The 19,812-nt window shown below is 34.2% G+C and overlaps 3 protein-coding genes across 3 annotated transcripts; all 3 read left to right on the plus strand.

Annotated features, from left to right (window-relative positions):
- Positions 1–946: 946 nt before the first annotated feature.
- Positions 947–3,095, plus strand: LOC131617793 (cytochrome P450 71D10-like). The gene is made up of 2 exons (XM_058889048.1): positions 947–2,008; positions 2,091–3,095. The coding sequence occupies exons 1-2, from the start codon at positions 1,109–1,111 to the stop codon at positions 2,700–2,702; spliced, it is 1,512 nt and encodes a 503-aa protein (XP_058745031.1). The 5' UTR covers positions 947–1,108; the 3' UTR covers positions 2,703–3,095.
- Positions 3,096–7,027: 3,932 nt separating this feature from the next.
- On the plus strand, positions 7,028–8,831 carry LOC131615746 (cytochrome P450 71D10-like). The gene is made up of 2 exons (XM_058886901.1): positions 7,028–7,958; positions 8,051–8,831. The coding sequence occupies exons 1-2, from the start codon at positions 7,059–7,061 to the stop codon at positions 8,660–8,662; spliced, it is 1,512 nt and encodes a 503-aa protein (XP_058742884.1). The 5' UTR covers positions 7,028–7,058; the 3' UTR covers positions 8,663–8,831.
- A 7,366-nt stretch (positions 8,832–16,197) lies between these two features.
- Positions 16,198–18,544, plus strand: LOC131615745 (cytochrome P450 71D10-like). Its single transcript, XM_058886900.1, has 2 exons — positions 16,198–17,168; positions 17,294–18,544. The coding sequence occupies exons 1-2, from the start codon at positions 16,269–16,271 to the stop codon at positions 17,903–17,905; spliced, it is 1,512 nt and encodes a 503-aa protein (XP_058742883.1). The 5' UTR covers positions 16,198–16,268; the 3' UTR covers positions 17,906–18,544.
- The last annotated feature ends 1,268 nt before the right edge of the window (positions 18,545–19,812 follow it).

A 19,812-nucleotide genomic window follows, 5' to 3' on the forward strand; every position in this document is an offset into this window, starting at 1 on the left:
AATTGATGTTATTCAAAATAAACTATAAGAGATGGAATCGATGCTACGAAGGACTTAGTCCATTGAATCATATTCTATATGTTAAAGATCGAGATATGAGATTTAACATGCATGCAATTTAAAAAATAGTGATTTTTTGAAGTTGTTTTTCAAGAAAAGTTTAATTTTTTAGATTATTTTTTTCTTCATCAATTTGAATGGTTGTATTTGTTTAGTGAGGTGTATGAAAAAACAAGCAATCTACATATTATATAATAAATCCATGGTACTTTCCACAATATTTATCTATCATAACAGTAGTGAAATGTTAACTGTATTTCAAATAAATCACTACTGCTGGGTTTCAAACTCATTACCTTTATATATGAAGTTGTTGAAATTCGAAGCGTGTACAATATATTAGTTTACTCCTCAATTCTTAAGAAAATTCGACGAAATATTGTTAAGAAAAAAAAACATAACGTCCCCAAGATAGATATATTAACTTTACGATATGTGAGTTGAAATAGTTGCTATAAAACATATATATTTTTTTTTAATAGTGAGAAATAAATTTATTTTCTAGAGTGATTTTTTTTTTTTCGCTTTCACGCTGTCATTGTATTAATACCCATTTGATCTTAATCACGATTTTAAAAAATAAAATTAATGTTTTATTTATGATTAAAAAAATGTAACTTAAATTCTGTTCAGAAATTCATATATATGCTTGCGTGATTTCAATGATTACGTAACTGCAGCAAATCGCTGTTCGAAAATGAGAGTGAAGGCATACAATTAATATAGTTAGTCTATTATTGACAGTGACAATCCATTTGGTGATCTTTCTTTTCAAGTAGGGTCTTTATCAACATGGAATCGTCCGTACCTGAAAAAAAACTTACAAACTGGACACTTTCTAAGACACCATCATTATGTCCGTCTAGCATTTCAATTTCTAACTAGTACAATTTTGTTTTGGTAGATAGGAGTAGGACCATATAGCACCGGTTTCCATTATTAAGCAGTAATTGATAGGAAACATGTGTGATTTATAATTGGTATCTTCATTCTCTAGTATTGTATATAAACCATCATCTAGGCATTCTTCTCCCGTTCCTCTATAGTCATGGAGCTTCACAACAACTTTTCTAACTTCACCTTATTGGTTTCCTTTCTCTTCCTCTTTGTACTACTCAAAATACTTACAAGATGGAATACTTCTAAAAACTCTAACGCCAATTTACCACCAGGACCATGGACACTGCCCTTCATAGGGAACATTCATCAGATTATCAGCAGCAAACAGCCTCACCACTGTTTCAAAAAATTGGCAGATAAATGTGGACCTTTGATGCATCTCAAACTTGGTCAAGTACCATACATAATAGTTAGTTCACCAGAAATGGCCAAGGAGATTATGAAGACACAAGACCTCATATTCTGTGATAGGCCAATCCTTATGCTGTTCACAATATTTAGTTACAATGCTACTGATATTATATTCTCTATATATGGAGAGCACTGGAGGCAACTACGAAAAATATGTGTTTTAGAGCTATTAAGTGTAAAGCGTGTCCAATCATTTAGGTCCATAAGAGAAGAAGAGGTGGATGATCTTGTTAAATCAATAGCTGCAAGTGAAGGATCAATTGTTAATCTTTCTCATAAGATTTCCGACATGACGCATGGGATAGTGGCGAGGGCAGCTTTTGGTAAAAGGAATAAACACGAACAAGTATTCAAATCAGCACTTGATGAAATAGTAAGTTTGATGGGAGGATTTTGTATTGCTGATTTGTATCCATCTGTTAAATTGCTTCAAAGGATGAGTACGGCAAAGACAAAATTCGAAAAAGTTCATAGAGAGATTGACATGATAATGCAAGATATCGTGGATGATCACAAAAACATTCACAGGAGAGTAAGCAAAGATGAAGATATAGTTGATGCTCTTCTCAAGATTCAACTGGAAAATGAACATACACAACATCGCGTGACTGACGTAGATTTGAAATCAATCATCCTGGTGAGTTTTCGATTAACCGTTCATTCCACAATTTAATGATTAGATTATAAATTTGTGTATGTTACTATTAATCCATTTGCAGGACATGTTCGCTGCTGGTACTGAAACATCCTCAAGTTTTACGGCATGGTGTATGTCTGAGATAGTAAAGAACCCAAAGGTAATGGAAGAAGCACAAGCTGAGGTAAGAAAAGTGTTTGATAAAAAAGGGTATGTAGATGAGACAGAGATACATGAGCTGATGTACTTAAAGTCTGTCATCAAAGAAACACTAAGGCTGCATCCTGTTTTACCAATGTTACTTCCAAGAGAAAGTAGGGAGAGATGCCAAATCAATGGGTATGATATCCCAGCTAAGACAAGGGTGATGATCAATGCTTGGGCAATTGGAAGAGATCCAAGGTATTGGGTTGAAGCTGAGAGTTTTAAACCTGAGAGGTTTCTTGATAGAAAACTTGATTTCAAAGGTACAGACTTTGAATTTATACCATTTGGTGCTGGAAGGAGGATATGTCCAGGACTTGCATTTGGCTTGCCAAGTGTTGAGCTATCTCTTGCTCAATTACTTTACAACTTCAATTGGAAACTTCCCAATGGTATGAAGAACGAAGAACTAGATATGACGGAGGCAATTGGGATTACAGCAAGAAGAAAACATGACCTATGCTTGATTCCTATTATTCGTCATCTTTGATATGTGTTGTTTAAGAGAACATTCAATAAGTAATTTATTTTCCATAAGTGAATTTGATGTTTGTGATAAAGTTTGAAAACAATTGAAGTATGGTTCCACAATGTTGTATGAGACATTAATCCGAAAAAAATGTTTTCCTGGATTATCTGTTGCCTTGCCCCTAAGAATTCAGATTAGACACAAAAGGTGACAGTAACACATAGCAATGGTTGAATATGGTTATGCATGTCATTGTTGTTTAGACAGTTACACCAACATGTTGTTAGCTTTAGGGTATTGATTCAGAATAAGGAATATGAGGAAGTCTCCAATGCTAAAGGCCATAATGTTTTCATTTTAATTTCTTTTTTGCTAGTAATTCACCTTGTTTAATTGACGAGCAAGTTTCCCGAATAGGTTTGCTTGTGTCTTTTTGCTGGCTTTGCTAGTGTGATATTAGCTTTTCTAAAATGAGTTTAGATAGAAATCTTGTTTGGCCGTTTGATAAAACTGTGTCACTTTGCACCTAGCATACATTCAAACTGCGGTAAACAATTTGGCGTTTTTACTTTAGTTTGTACTTATTTGAATTTGTGAACTGGAACCAAACCTCACACACCATACATAGAGAAGAAATGAACACGGTGACAAAAATTATGTGACTATTGTTTCTCCATCTTCATTTTGCTCTAATACTTGCAGTGTATGAGATTTTGGCAAATGGGAATTCTTGTTAAGTATCTTCAACTTGACTGCAATATTGTTGCATATATTCAACTCATACATAAGTTATTGTAGCGGATTTGCTTGGTATGTAACTAGATAGCCACTTGGGCTTGGTATGATATAGTCCAAACATGTGTTTGTTAGTGGTGGGTAGCTTATAAGCCATTTTTGGATCCAATTTAATTGGCATTCACCATGTCCTAACCAATTTCACTAGATCTGTCTATTCTGATTGTGATCATTTTAAAGGACTGTACTTTGAAGTTAACAGATTTTCAAGATTTAGATATGTTAAATATGTTTAGGGCCTTTAACATGTCCTACTTAAATATGTTTTTCATCCTTATACATTAACATGCCATAACCCTAGTTAAATATACTAACATCATAGGTGAATAAAAAATTAAGAATAATACTATTATTCTTATCTAATTGAGGATATTACTAATGTCTTAAAAACCAGACCGAACCGACGCCGTTTTCATGATTTTTTTTTAATAAAAAATATAACTAAAATCTAATTAGACTTTATTCAAACCTTATTTGGAACAACTTTTCCCCTGTTTGCAATTAGACTTGGTTTAAAATTTATTTAAATTTATATTTTGTATTATTTTGTTGTGAGTGACGATTATATTTAGAATTTGAATGTAAAAAATAAACATCTGAAATTATTATGATATTTTAAAATTGTAAAATTTTATAGGTGTTGTGATATTTTTTAGAGACTAAGTCATCCGGTTCGACCGATTTAATAAATATATAGTATTGCAATAGAGACCGGTTTATTCAACCGAGTTATCCGGTTTAATCCGATTTAGTCATGCGGTTCGACCAGTGATTCAGTGGTTCAACCAATAAACCAATGACTCAGTATCCTCACCGGTTTGATGACCAGTCCGATTTTTAAAACATTGGATATTACTATACGTCTGTAAACTTTGGACAAAACAATATTATTATGTTACACTATTATTTTATTTTATTTTTCATTTTAAATTGTTGACTTTTTTATGGGAATAAACTTCTTTCGGTAAGGTAATGGAATGATTGCCTTTTCTCATTCATCCGAATAGTACAAATATACATCAATGTGCAACGTTAGGTCAATCCTCTAATTATTATACATTATGACAATTATGACTTAATATTCTATTTTGTCTAGTTATGATATATTATGACAAATTATGACTTAGTATTCTATTTTATCACACCCCGCAGTCAAAGTGGGAGGTTTACAAACACTTGAATTGATTCAAAAAACATGAAAGAGAATATGAGGAAGCCTTTTGATGAAGATGTCTGTAATCTGATGTCTACGGGGAACATGAAGAATGCATTCCTGACCACGAGCTACCTTTTCTCGAACAAAATTAATGTCCATTTTAATATGCTTGGTACGCTGATGCTGTGCAGGATTACTAGAGCTCCAATAGAAGATTGCAAATCCAACACGATTCAGAGACAACATTGGCAACGCTTCTTCATTCGACTTCATTACTAAAACGAGAGAAGCAGGTTGACTTTTGGAAGACCAATAGATAAGGTTTCCATTGAGAAAAATACAATACTCGAATATGGAGCACTTGGTGTCAAGACATCCACCCCAATCAGCATCAGTGTAGGAGATAAGCTTTGTAATGAGGGAAGATGATAAATGTAATTCAAAGTGTATAATACCTTGAACATAACGCAAAATGCACTTGAGAGCAAACATGTATTGCGTGCTAGGTGCATGCATGCGAAGACAGACTTGCTGAACCGCATAAGATATTTTTGGTCTAGTGAACATGAGGGATCTTTATAAGGTGTGCGAGGTGCTGAGTTTTTGCTTGGTATCGACAAGAGTGATGGCTGACGGTTTGCAAGATGTCATGCCACCACGTTCCATGAACTTTGAAGCATAGGTTCTTTGACTTAGAAAGATGCCACCAGGGTGACAAGAGACAACAATACCCACAAAGTACCTCGGGGGGGCGGGTCCTTCATCGCAAACTTAAATTCTAAGAGTACATAATTGATTTGCAAAGAGCACGAGTAGAGGTTATAAGGATGATGTCGTCCACATAAAGAAGAATGTACACCATGTTAGAATTTTTACGATATATCAAGAAAGATTGGTTGGTCTGATGTGTTATTTTGGAAACCAATGGTGGCTACATAGTCAGCAAAGCATGGGCACCATGCTCTAGACGCTTGTTGTTGAGTTTATTATAATATATGTAGATGGCTTGTTTCACTAACCCTTCATTGAACATAATGCATTCATTTAAAGTGATTTAGAAAATAATAATTTAAAAATTAAGTTATATTTGAAAACCAACATAGATCAATCATTATTTTTCGAATTTAATTTATCTATCGCTCTTTAACACATAGAACTTGGTTACATGCCCCATATTCTTCGAAGCAACAATTCTTTTTTAATTAATATTGCAAAACATCAAATTTATTAAGAAATTCTGAATCATCTTCATCGCTGTCATCATAATAATCATCACCATCGATTAAAATAATGATGATGATAGCGATGATGATGATTTTGAATCAGTCAACATATTAATTCTTTGCAAAATAAAATAGGAGAGAATAAATAATTGCTTTGAAGAACTCGGGGCATTGAACAAAATTCTATGTGTTAAATAGCAAGGGATGAATTACAATAAACATACAATTTGAAAAACAATGGTTCGTTTAAGTTGTTTTTCAAGTATTATTTAATTTTTCAAATTATTGTCTTCTACCTCAATTTTAATGGCTGAATATGTTTAATGAGGTGTAGAGGTATATTTTATACTAACTTATATTCAAAATAAGTTGTTGCTACTAGATTTCGAACCCATAATCTAAACATATTTCACAACAGTTGTGTAGTATAACCACTCTGATAGGTAGCGCGCTAGCTATAACATATCATCACGGTCGTGCGATAGTAGTGGAAAACATCAAACATACAATCACTCCTTATCTCACAACGGTTGATTAAGCGTTGTGGTACCCCTTTTCTCGGACTTAGGATATTTGGGACTGTCGAAAAGGCAAACTTCATGTAGACTCTTAATTAGAAATCTATCATGAGAAAATATGAAATTATCTCTACAAAAGTAGAGGTAGTCTTATATATTAGTAGTGCCACTAAAAGGATAGGATTGATCTCTGAGCCAAAAAAACAAGACGGTTAAAAAGTAGCTTCGCTTTAACTTAATGTGGGTTCGGTAATCCAATCCATTCTCAGCGGAACTATACTTGTTTAGTAATCTTGTTGAAACGTAAGCTTGTGGCCAATCACTACTACCAAGTCCCAAAATTAATGTGACTCTGCAGGAGGAATAGATAAGTTTATGTTGTTATCGAAGAGATTAATTTTGTGTCATGTATATCTTCATGAATTCTCTTTATATTCATAAAAAAAAAGGCACATGGCCAATTGAACGTGGTAGGTACAAATGAAAAACATATAGTATTCTCATGGTTAGTGCAAGAGACAAATGGGAATCTTTATATGTTAATATTGTAGTCATTCTATATTAGTTTTGTATTATTGTACAACTTTACAGGCCTGCATTGTCTTGAAAATGCAACGACTATTTAATGTGACCCTTTTGTTTAGATTCCTTCATCTAAGCATTATTCTTCTCTTGCTCTACAATCATGGAGCTTCAGAATAATTTTTTGAACTTTACCTTAATGGCATCCTTTCTCTTCCTCTTGCTACTATTCAAAATAGTTAAGAGATGGAGTACTTCAAAAAATTCTCGCGCCAACTTACCACCAGGACCATGGAGACTGCCCTTGATAGGGAACATACATCAGATTATTAGCAGCCCGTTGCCTCATCATTCCTTCAAAATTTTGGCACAAAAGTATGGTCCATTGATGTACCTAAAACTAGGAGAGGTACCATACTTAATAGTTAGTTCATCAGAAATGGCCAAAGAGATTATGAAAACACAAGACCTCAACTTTTGTAATAGGCCAAACCTTATGCTGTCCACAATATATAGTTACAATAATACTGATATTCTATTCTCTGTATATGGAGAGCACTGGAGAGAACTACGGAAGATATGCGTTATAGAGCTATTGAGTGTAAAGCGTGTCCAGTCATTTAGGTCCATACGAGAAGAAGAGGTGTCAGATCTTGCTAAATCAATCTCTGCAAAAGAAGGATTGGTTGTTAATCTCACTCATCAGATTTTTTCAATGACATGTGGGATAGTTGCCCGGGCAGCATTAGGGAAAAGGAGCAAACACCAACAAGTAGTCGTTTCATTAATTAACGAAATGATAAATATGCTAGGAGGAATTTATATTGCTGATTTGTATCCTTCTATTAAAATTCTTCAAAGGATGAGTATGGCGAAGACCAAAATTGAAAAACTTCATAGCGAGATTGATATGATATTGCAAGACATCATCAACGATCACCGAAGCATTCACAAGGAAGCAGGCAGAGATGAAAATCTAATTGAAGCTCTTATCAAGATTCAACAGAAAAATGATCAATCACAACTTCCATTGACTGACGACAATATGAAAGCAATCATCCAGGTTAGTCTATAACAAAATCACCACAATTCACCTATATGGAAGAAAATTTATGTTTGTTTAGGTTATCATTTTTCATGTTGATTCATTTGCAGGACATGTTTGCTGCTGGTACTGAAACATCATCAGGGGTATTGTTATGGGGGATGTCTGAGTTAGTAAAGAATCCAAAGGTAATGGAAGAAGCACAAGCTGAGGTAAGAAGAGTGTTTGATAAGAAAGGAGGTGTAGATGAATCAGAGTTGCACCAGTTGACATACTTAAAGTGTGTAATCAAAGAAACTCTAAGGTTGCATCCTATTGCACCATTATTAGTTCCAAGAGAAAATGGGGAGAAATGCCAAATAAATGGGTATGATATCCCAGCAAAGACAAGGGTCATGGTCAATGTTTGGGCTATTGGAAGAGATCCAAAGTATTGGGTTGAAGCTGAGAGTTTTAAACCGGAGAGGTTTCTTAATAGCCCAATTGATTTTAGAGGCACAGACTTTGAATTCATACCATTTGGTGCTGGAAGGAGGATGTGTTCAGGAATTGGATTTGCCTTACCAAACATTGAGCTCCCGTTTGCTAAATTACTTTACCACTTTGATTGGAAGCTTCCCAATGAAATGAAAAATGAAGAACTTGATATGAGTGAGACATTCGGATTAACTGTTGGAAGAAAACATGATTTGTGTTTAATTCCTATTATTCGTCGTCTTTAATTTTTTTTTTTATTACTTAGTAAAAGCATTTGGAAAATGATTGTAATAAAGAGAGAAAATACAATGTTTCTCTCCAAATGTTATGTATTGGTTATTAAACTTTAGAAACTCGTTTATGTGTGGTTTGGTTATATTGTAGAATGTTATGTTTTTGTACAAACTTAGAAATTAGAACCGAACTAGAATATGATGCACCGATATTTTTAATATATTTTTTTATATTTTATGTAATTGAAATAATTAAAATAACTTTTTAGATATGATTTGTTGATGTAAAATTAAATTTTTTCTGAAAAAAGTTAGTTTGTTTTATATAAATAATATAGAAAAAAATTTAAATAACTATGTTTTAAAAAAAATTACCCAAAAAACTATATTTTAGGACAATTTATCAAAGTGTATAGGTTTGGTAGGACCCATTGGAGTAGGAGCCATACCAAATGACGCCATAGTGTGTAGTGTATGTGTCATTTCAAATGGCGCCTATGTTCAACCCAAATTAGGTTAGCCATTTGAAATGGCGCCTATGTACAAATGTTTTTTTTTTAAATTTTTTAAGGGTTATATGTAACAAACGATAGTGAAAAAAAGTCGAAAATAAACGATTTTAATAATTTAAACTGACGGATACATTGGAAAATTAAAATACAGAAACAACAACTGATAAAGAGAAAATTAAAATACGATTAGTGTCTGTCATCACCGTAACGCCCGTCGGTTCCGCATCTAGGAGCGCGTATATCATGTTGAGGACGTGTACGGGCGCAAGCCCCACCCCTTCCCCTTTGTGGTTCTTGTTGTGTCTGGGTGGATGGGCCTGAAAGTGTTCCGTCAATAATTTCGGTGTCAAGGAAATCGCCAAGGCCACCGTAGCATCCCGGAAGCCGGCTGTCGTAAAGTCGGTTACCCATTCTCTCTCATAGCTTTGAAATGGTGGTGGGGGAGGAGGTGGAACTATGACTTCTGGTTGGTAGCACTCGGTGGCACTTGCACTGCCTTGATAAAAGGCAAATGTTTCGGTGGGTGTTGCGTAGCCATATGGGCTACCGTGGTGAGAGGCTTGTGATATGAGTGGGTCGCCGTGGTCACTTTCATCCCGTGGACCAAAGTCGAAACTTAGTTGGATTCTTGAGGAACCAGCCTTGTTGTGTTGGCTGAATGATCTAGAGGAGCTTCCTTCTTGGTATTGGGTGGGTCGTATACGATTTTGTCGAGGTGGTTGACTGCGTGGTTGAAATAGTGGTTGGGACTGGGTTTGAAATAAGCTGTGTTGTTGGTATTGGTCTTGTTGTTGGTAAAGTGGTTGGACTGAGTCTGAAATGGGTTGCACTGTTGGTAGTTGTGTTGTTGGACGCTGTATTGGTATTAGGTTTGTTTTTGGTATTGGGTTTGTTGTTGGTATTGTTGTTATTGTTGTTGTTGTTGTTCTTGTTGTGCGATGATGTAGTTTTGTCGGCGGGGGTCTATTAAGTAGAAAAGGTCTGCCACAAATAAATCGAGGGTGGTAACAGTTCTGTACCAACTCATATATTGTTTTGATGGTTTCATTTCAGTATCACTAGCAAGGAAATTGAGGACATGATCACTACAATTTTTCCACATTTGGCGCCATTCCGGAGCGAATTCCTTCTAGGTTTGGACACTCCATTGATGATTGACTCGTTTCATGTGCCATTCTCCCAAATCAGTTGGAGGATCAGGGATTCCTTGATGCATCCCGAACTGGAGTTTGACTCGATCACTATGATGTATCTCGACGATGTTGTACCTCAGGATGACCATCTTTGCTGTCCAAATAGCGACATCTTCAACGTTAGGTTCATGATCGAGTTCCAAGTATGGTCTCCAAATAAACTGCATGTACAAAAATCGAATGAAAATGATCTATTGAATGTATATCCCTATGATTCCCGAGTGTTTGGATACAATTTGTATATATTGCCTTTAGAACACTTGGCCTCCACCTAAAAACAACTTGAACTCTTCAAACGTATCTTTTTCGGCCTTGTTAGCTTGAAGGGATCTTGACTTGATTCATATCAAATGCTATTGTACAATAAAATCGAATGAAAATGATCTATTGAATGTATATCCCTGTGATTCCCAAGTGTTTGGATATAAGTTGTAAATATTGCCTTTAGGACACTTGGCCTCCACCTAAAAACAACTTGAACTCATCAAACGTATCTTTTTCGGCCTTAGTGCAGCTGAAAACTTTTCATAAACGAATGATGTTTTATCCATTCTAATGCAATACAAACAAACGCTTCAGCCTTCCACGCATACCCAACAAGAAATGTTTGTATGTTAGAATGTGACCTAAACACCATTCACTAAAATAAACTAACAAATATATATTTGCTACTTACAACTACATAGCTTTGAATTCCTAGTCGAACCTGAGGGTAGGTAGGAGCAAGACTCGCAATCTTGTCAAGCATCCTAATAAAAAACAAATTTTTTTCACTTTCTTTCTCTTGTAAATAACCCTCAATAATTAGAAGAAAACAAATAACGTAAGATAACACTCTAATTCTCAAAATTAACTAAACATTTCTCGTTGAATACAACAGATGTACGGGGGTGCTTATACCTTCCCCGTGAATAACTGACTCCTACAATTGAATTAGGTTGGGACTATCATATTTTTGTTTTTTTGGGGTTTAATCTATGTTTTCTCTGTAAAACATAAACTTAGGTGGAAATTGTGTTACCTTTCTAGCGTTCGTATGATCGGGTATTATATGCATCGCTACAGAAGACACCCTTAATTCTAAAAAGAAGTTTGGGGAGGTGGTATCAAATCTTAGGGATAAAGTAGTGTCAATTTTTTGGTGTCTATTTTGAGTTGGCGAGAGAGCATGTTTCCTTCTTCTATCCTCAGCTGTACCTAAGTAAGTTGGACTTCCTTAAAAACGTCTACAATGGCCAGCAGGAGGATGATGAAGAGGTGTCCCTCTTGGAGACTCAAAGTTCTTCTCCTTCCAAGGATGGTTTGGATGTTGACTTAGTGATGGGCGGAGGTATATGTGAAGCTCTCTGTTCGGAGGGTTCCTCACAAATGAGGTAGTTCGGGATGAAGCTTAGTGGATGAGCTTTTGTGGTATTCTTTGGCCTTTAGTGACCTTTGTTGTAATTTTCGCCCTTGCAGGGATAAAATGTTCAACCAAGGTATGAGCAAAAATTATTTAGTTAAATTACAAATCTAGCCCTTCCAGAATGATACTTTTCTCACTCACAAAGTACTTTTTTAAAAAAGCACTTCGACTAAACTTTTACTGGGAAAAATTAAACAAATAGAAATTTTAGAGAGAGTGTGAGAATAGTGAAATGAAAACATAATTATGGATATGAAAAAAATAGAAAGGGACATCTAATTATAGGCTAGAGGTTAGTACAAAAAAGTAAACGATTTTAAGGCTTTTTAAGACTTGTCAATCAATTGGTACATATTGCCAACCGAATGATTACCTTAAATTAATCGATTATCAAGCTCAAAAAATAAAGGAAAGATATTTAGACGTTGCACATTACTAAGAAGTTGTCCTAATCATTTAGGTCCATTTTTGAATTGTCTCAATCGATTGGTACATATTGCCAATCGATTGGTAAAGACATGACCCCCGTGAGCTTTTCTAATTTCTTCTTACTCGTCTAGCATGGCTTCAAGACATTTTAAAAAAAACTTCATAAGAAAAATCATTTTAAAATATATTTGTGTGTGTGTTATTTAGCCATGTACTTTTACGAGAACATCCTTATTCTTTACATAGTATTCACTTAGACTGATCAAAGTAAGGCTTTCACTTACTTTCATATACTTCAAGACTTGTCAGTTGTTCATTTCTTATAGACACTTTCTTGAGTTTCCTTGATATGAGGTTTGAGGTAAATTCTTTTCGGTTGCCATTATCGAATAGTCTAACCCATCAAACACTAATACTTTGGTTTGAATATTTCACAACTTTAATCGCTTACGCTTGACTCATCATTAGTTGTCATCATTAGACATTAGTTGTCATTATCAAAATTTGTTGTCTTTATTAAAAGAATGTCACCTAGAAGTACCTGCAAAATAAGTTTCCACACCTTCTTTGGATGGTCACTACACACGACATGTTTATAACGGTCACTACACAAGTCAAAATTAGTCAAAGATGTTAGAACAAGATTGAGAATCTATGTTCAGAATCTAGTTTTAATGATAACAAACGTATATTTTGTGAGTAATAATTTTATTACTAATGATTTCATTTAATGTGCAGATATTATGCTATAAGTCTTATACAGGATTCATCAGGAAAAGAGTGCAATGACTACATCAGAAACCAGCTCAGATATGAAATCAAACATCCAGAAGATTGACGAAGCTAAACATCATTCATCAGATGTTCGGATTAAGAATACGTCAAACAAGCCAAGATCAGTAAATTAGAAGTAAAGAAGCAACAAAGAAGAACAAGACCATTTAGAAGAATATGCAACAACAACAGTATCACAAGAAGTTGGAATTCAACAAGACAATCTTCAAAGAGTTAAACAGCAATATCAAAGCTCACATATAATAAGCAAAGAGTCAGAAAGTACATCAGAAGAATCAAAAGAATTGAAAAAGAAATATCAATATACATTAAGATCCGTTACAGTAAGAAGATTACATGAACAGAAGATTAGAAGCTCTGATAGAATAACGCGGTGACATACAAAATGCAAACAACAAAAGAGTCACTTGTGAACCAATGAAGAATCTACAACTCAGCATACAAATTGAATAAAATACAAAGCGTAGAATCAAATGGGAAGCCGTTAGAAACATCATCATAAGCAAAACAGTTACAACATTTAAAAGGAACAACTCTCAAGGTTGATTGAAGAAGCAAGTCACATGCAGCGCGTTGGAAAGACAAGCTTAGCCAAAGAAACACGCCATCCATTATAATCATCATGTTGAAGATAAGGTTCTGCCAAGAGCAACACTTATCATTCATGAGCAAATCGAGATGAAGGCATTCAAAGCAATATTCAAACAATTGCAACGACTAGATTCCAACGGTAACACACCAAGCTATATAAATAGATCAAACTTCAAACTTGAATGTGTGTCGAATATGAGCACCAAGTGAGTACATAAGACACACACCAAATGTGTGCGGAGAGTGTGTCAATGGAACACCAAAAAGTGCATTAAGTGAGTATCCAAAGTGTGTATCCATGGTGCGACTACAGAGTGCAGAAAAGGAGAAACCTTGAGAGAAAATCTGTAGAAAGAAGCTGAGCATGAGAGCTTAAGTGAAGAAATGTGAAACCATGCATCAGAAGTTACATAAGAGGCAACGCATACTCTGAATGTGATGAATCAATCCACAGTATTGTTATCCATAAGCCCGTGTAAAGAAAGAAGGAAATGAAGAGCATGAACATAAAAGCTGACAAGCTAAATCAAACTGCTCCATCAAGAGGCAACATACACTAAGTGTATGATGATCAAATGTTGAAATACACATCATACAAGAAGAATCTTTCAATGGATAAAGAGGAAGACCTGCATGTTATGCAGAATTCTCCAATAGGAGATTAGAAGACATCCATGGGTATTTGATCAAACTTTAAATTGATCATATTAAAAGACAAAGGAAACTGAATACAATGAGTTGTTTCTCTTAGAGTGTTTCATGTTTACTGATGTTGATCAATGTGTTATCAGCTGAAATCAGCTTAATGATCAGTATCGAAGAAGAAGATGAAGACAAGAAGCAACCAAGACAAGAGCTACTGCTCTTAATCTGCTTTCAGAAGAAGAAGATCTCATCCAGAAGTTCAAGAATAGAAGACTACAAGATTATGTATTATTCTTGTAATAAATTGTAAAACACATAGAGTTGTTGCTCGAAGTGTTTTATTTCTTAGGAACCTTCTGAAAAAGTGTTTAGGCTTCAGAAGTGACTTCTAGTCAGTGAGTCATAAACATAAGTACTTAAAATAGGAGAAAATCTGCTTATATAAGAAGCACTCATGTAATCTCCAGAAGATGCCTTGAGCGACCAAGTTAAGGTCAGAAGCTTGAGAAGACAGTGGCTGCGGTCATTGTGGAAATTCTCTTGGAGACCAAGTGATGGTCAGAAGTTTAGGAGTCAATGGATGTTATATCTCGTGGAGATCACTGAACAGTCCATTGCAGTTAGTCACAGCAGGTAGCTGTGCAAGGAGTTAATCACAACACGTTGTTCTACAGGTTACTAGATTGATGAACATTATATCTCATGGAGATCACTGAACGGTTCAGTCATTTAGGGGTTAGTCACTCGCGGGTAGCTTGTGCAGAATTAGTCACAGCAGTTGCCTGTGCAGGTTGTTAGTCACGACGGAGGATCGTGCAAATGTAATTAAGTTTGGCTATAGTGGATTAAGACCTCTGTTGAGAGGCAAATCACCTAAGGAAGGTGGAGTGGAGGTAGCCTTATTCAGAAGGTGAACCAGGATAAAAATAAACGTGTTCTTTACCTTCTGTTCAATTCATTTAACTCTGATCAAGTCACGCAAACTTACTCACAACTGTACTGAGCAAGTCAGAAGTTCTGGTAACACATAAGAAGTTTAAATGAACATCTCATTGCTTATGCAACTCCATTCCAAGCATGCTTCCGCAACACAAAAAGCATATCTAGAAGATGAGATACAAAGAAGAAAGAAACGAATTAAAAAGAAAGGGAATTTTAATCTGATAAAGAACACAATTCAATCCCCCCTTTCTTGTGTTTTTCTCCACCTTCAAAAGAGGGACGTTTGAATCCTTTTGGGAATCCAATATTTCCATCTCATATGGGGATTGGTCTCTCGTTGGTGTTTTTGAATATTGAGAACGTTGTCTTCTAGATTTTGATTTTGACGATGTAGTTCATCCATGACAATACGCATCTTCCCCATGGCATTGACATTATTGCTTCCCCTTGTGTCTTCCAACGCAGGAAAATGTGCTCTCTGTTAACCATGACTGACAATGTTTACATAAAAAATCGGCATTCCATTGAATATTGTGATTATAAAAGAAGGAGTGGCCAGATTAGTTTTGTCAGAGCCCCATATTAAACAGCCACTGTACTTAAAAAAAATACAAAAACCTGAATAAATGAGGATGGTTAGGCCAATTTGAAAAAGGTAGTTAATATGTATGGGAAATAGAATATATATATTTTTAAAATATAATATAAATGGCTTAACTACGGTACACATATATGGGGAAAATTCTGGTAACCAACTTAGGGGTTATTACTTTTTTTATCTTTTTTAAAAACTATTTTGCGGCGTGTCCCTGCCAAAGGTCCCAAACATAATGTCATTGATTATGTAAGAGGGATGGATAAGTTTATGTTGTTACCGAAAGAGATGAAAATTTACGCGTAACGTGTATCTTCATAAAATCGTTTTATATTTATCAAATAAAGCAAACGACAAATTATGCGAGGTAGGACAAATTATGCGAGGTAATGTTAACATTATATTCATTTTATATACTAGTTTTGTATTATTGAACTACTGTACATGACTATTATATGCGACTCTTTTGTTTCGATAACTTCATCTATTGGCATTTTCTTCCCTTACAATCATGGAGCTTCACAGCAGTTTTTCTAACTTTACCTTAACGGCATCCTTTCTCTTCCTCTTTGTACTATTCAAAGTAGTTAACAAGTGGACTACTTCTAAAAATTCTAACGCCAATTTACCACCAGGACCATGGACACTGCCCTTCATAGGGAACATACATCAAATTATTAGCAGCCCATTGCCTCATCATTCCTTCAAAATTTTGGCACAAAAGTATGGACCTTTGATGTACCTAAGACTTGGTAAGGTACCATACATAATAGCTAGTTCATCAGAAATGGCCAAGGAGATTCTGAAAACACATGACCTCAGTTTTTGTGATAGGCCAAACCTTATGTTGTCCACAATATTTAGTTACAATAATACTGATATTATATTTTCTGTATATGGAGAACACTGGAGGCAACTACGAAAGATATGCGTTATAGAGCTATTGAGTGTAAAGCGTGTCCAGTCATTTAGGTCCATAAGAGAAGAAGAGGTGGATGATCTTGTTAAATCAATAGCTGCTAGTGAAGGATCAATTGTTAATCTTTCTCGTAAGATTTCTGATATGGCATACGGGATAGTGGCAAGGGCAGCTTTTGGGAAGAGGAGTAAAAACGAACAGGCATTCAAATCAGCAATTGTTGAAATAGCAAGTTTGTTGGGGGGATTTTGTATTGCTGATTTATATCCATCTATTAAAATGCTTCAAAGGATGAGCATGGCGAAGAAAAAAATTGAAAAACTTCACATAGAGATTGATAAGGTAATGCAAGATATCATCGACGATCACAGAAGGACTCAGAGGGGAGTAAGCAAGGATGAAGATATAGTTGATACTCTTCTCAAGATTCAACAGGAAAATGATCAACCACAACATCTATTGACTGACGACAATATGAAATCAATCATCCAGGTTAGTCTATAACACAAAGTTTTAACATCGATCTTTATTAAAGCTGCTTCACTATACCGCTACACTATTCACCTATATGGAAGAGAATTATGTTGGTTTAAGGAATAAAAAATATCCATTTACAGGACATGTTTGGTGCTGGTACTGAAACACCATCAAGTGTTGTGGTATGGTGTATGTCTGAGATAATAAAGAATCCAAAGGTAATGGAAGAAGCACAAGCTGAGGTAAGAGGAGTGTTTGACAAGAAAGGGGTTGTCGATGAAACAGAATTGCACCAGTTGATATACTTAAAGTCTGTCATCAAAGAAACACTGAGGTTGCATCCTATTGTACCATTGTTAGTTCCAAGAGAAAATAGGGAGAAATGCCAAATAAATGGCTATGATATCCCAGCTAAGACAAGGGTGATGGTCAATGCTTGGGCTATTGGAAGAGATCCAAAGTATTGGGCTGAAGCTGAGAGTTTTAAACCTGAGAGATTTCTTAATAGCACAATTGATTTAAAAGGCACAGACTTTGAATTTATACCATTTGGTGCTGGAAGGAGGATGTGTCCAGGAATTGCATTTGGCTTACCTATTGTTGAGTTACCTCTTGCTCATTTGCTTTACCACTTTGATTGGAAGCTTCCCTATGAAATGAAAAATCAAGAACTTGATATGACTGAGTCAGTTGGAATAACTCTCAGAAGAAAACATGATTTGTGCCTAATTCCTACTACTCGTCGTCCTTGATTTTATTCTGTATTACTTTTGACAAAATCATTTGGAAAACGATTGTAATAAAGATAGAAAATAACATTTATCTCTCCCTTTGTTAATGTTCAATGGTAGACATAAATTGTTGATTCATTCTTATTGATTTTGATTTTAGGCTCAAAAGCTTTACAAGCGGAAGAGGAGCGATATATAGGATTTGTTAGAAGTTGATAGATTCAAACAAATTCTAACAACCATGACCACTTCTAAGTTCTAACTAACCTCTAACTAATAACTTTCTAATTATAGGAACTACTTTAAGTATCCTATTAAAATTATACTTGTAATACTACTCCTCAAGCTTAGGGTGGTGAAGAACCTACTTTAAGTTTGACGCGCAGATCATTAAATATTTTAGAACCAAGTGGTTTTGTAAGAGCATCTGCAATTTGAAAAGAAATCAGAACATGTTGGAACATAAGTTTCTTGGAATATCGACTTCTCATACTTCTCATACAAAGGGAATATCGAACTCTATATAAAACAAAACTAGCAGCATTCATTCTACCTTGTAAGGAAATAGTCCTTAAGATAATTGGCCCTTAGAGCATCTTTCTTTCCACGGCCAGCTCCTCTTCCACTGCTTCAGTAATGCTATTAAAGTTTGAGGATCTGTTAGTTCACCCCTATATAAATGCATTTAATTTTTAGTTTCATGTGTTTTCGGATATACTTATCTGAAGAATCTCAATATTTCATTTTCAGGGGTTTTGAATATGCATATCTAAATTAACTAATATCTCAAATTTCTTTTGATTTTATTTTAAAAAAATATTTATTTATAATATAGTTATAATATAATTAAAGTAAATTATTATTAATAAAGAATAACTTAAATTTATAATTGAAATCTAAATATTAAAGTAAATTTATGATATGAAATTAAACTATATTTATTTTTTTCATGATATGAAATGTGTATTGGTAAATTTTGTTTATTTAATTTTTAATTTGACATTAAAGAATATTAAAGAGACTAAATAAAATTTTGATTTTGATTAAATATTAATTAAATTATTATTTTTGAAATGATTAAAAAAATTATAATTTATTTGTCACAATTTTTTTAAATTAAAAAAGTAATTATTTTTTAAATGACTATAACATTATGTATTTGGTGCGTTTGGAATAAACTTGAACTCTCTTGTATTTAGGGTGCAATAAAGAACCCTTTAATCAATAAAAAATATTAGAGTAATGTTTGTTAACCGATGAAATTATCATGTTAAAAATATCCTCCTATTAGCATTATAATTTTTGCCTCAAAGAAGGTGAAGAATTTAGCCAAAAATTATATGATTGCTGTCATTTGGTTAGCAACGGCTTGGTGCATTTGGAATAGGCGTAATGCGATCATTTTAAAGAATGAATCGTTTAGTTTTACCGAATGTATGTCGGAGATCATTTTAATTCTTGGAAGTGACTAATTTCCTTTTATAAACTAGTGGGCTCTAATGATTTTCATGTTTGGAATATTCTACCTCTCTCTTGTTTTGAGTAGTAGAAGCTTTACGCGTTGTATTTCGGGCGGAGTATCCTTTATACTCCTTTATTAATTCTATTGTCTATTAAAAAAACATTATAATTTTTAATTTATATTAGCTTTTTATCTTTAATTTATTTTATATGAGAATAATGTGTTGATTTAAATATTTAATAGGTTGATCATTGTTATTTATAAATCATTATTATATTTTGATTAAAAGGATATATATTTAAAGATATATCTTGACTAATACAGTTAATTATACAATGAATACAATTGATTCGATTTGATTTTAATTTTTTTAATAAATATTAGGTTATTTCGGAAATGTATCTCCGAAAATTCCAACACCAAATATTAGAATATTTCAAAAATAATCTCCGAAAATACTCTTTTT

Source organism: Vicia villosa, linkage group LG7 (assembly GCF_029867415.1).
Source record: "Vicia villosa cultivar HV-30 ecotype Madison, WI linkage group LG7, Vvil1.0, whole genome shotgun sequence".
NCBI lineage: Eukaryota > Viridiplantae > Streptophyta > Magnoliopsida > Fabales > Fabaceae > Vicia > Vicia villosa.

Excerpts from the sequence above, each read along its gene's own strand:
- LOC131615746 (XM_058886901.1), top strand. The coding sequence starts at position 7,059 with ATGGAGCTTCAGAATAATTTTTTGAACTTTACCTTAATGGCATCCTTT. Across the intron at positions 7,959-8,050 it reads ATATGAAAGCAATCATCCAG|GACATGTTTGCTGCTGGTAC; the intron begins GTTAGTCTATAA and ends ATTCATTTGCAG.
- LOC131617793 (XM_058889048.1), top strand. The coding sequence starts at position 1,109 with ATGGAGCTTCACAACAACTTTTCTAACTTCACCTTATTGGTTTCCTTT. Across the intron at positions 2,009-2,090 it reads ATTTGAAATCAATCATCCTG|GACATGTTCGCTGCTGGTAC; the intron begins GTGAGTTTTCGA and ends ATCCATTTGCAG.
- LOC131615745 (XM_058886900.1), top strand. The coding sequence starts at position 16,269 with ATGGAGCTTCACAGCAGTTTTTCTAACTTTACCTTAACGGCATCCTTT. Across the intron at positions 17,169-17,293 it reads ATATGAAATCAATCATCCAG|GACATGTTTGGTGCTGGTAC; the intron begins GTTAGTCTATAA and ends ATCCATTTACAG.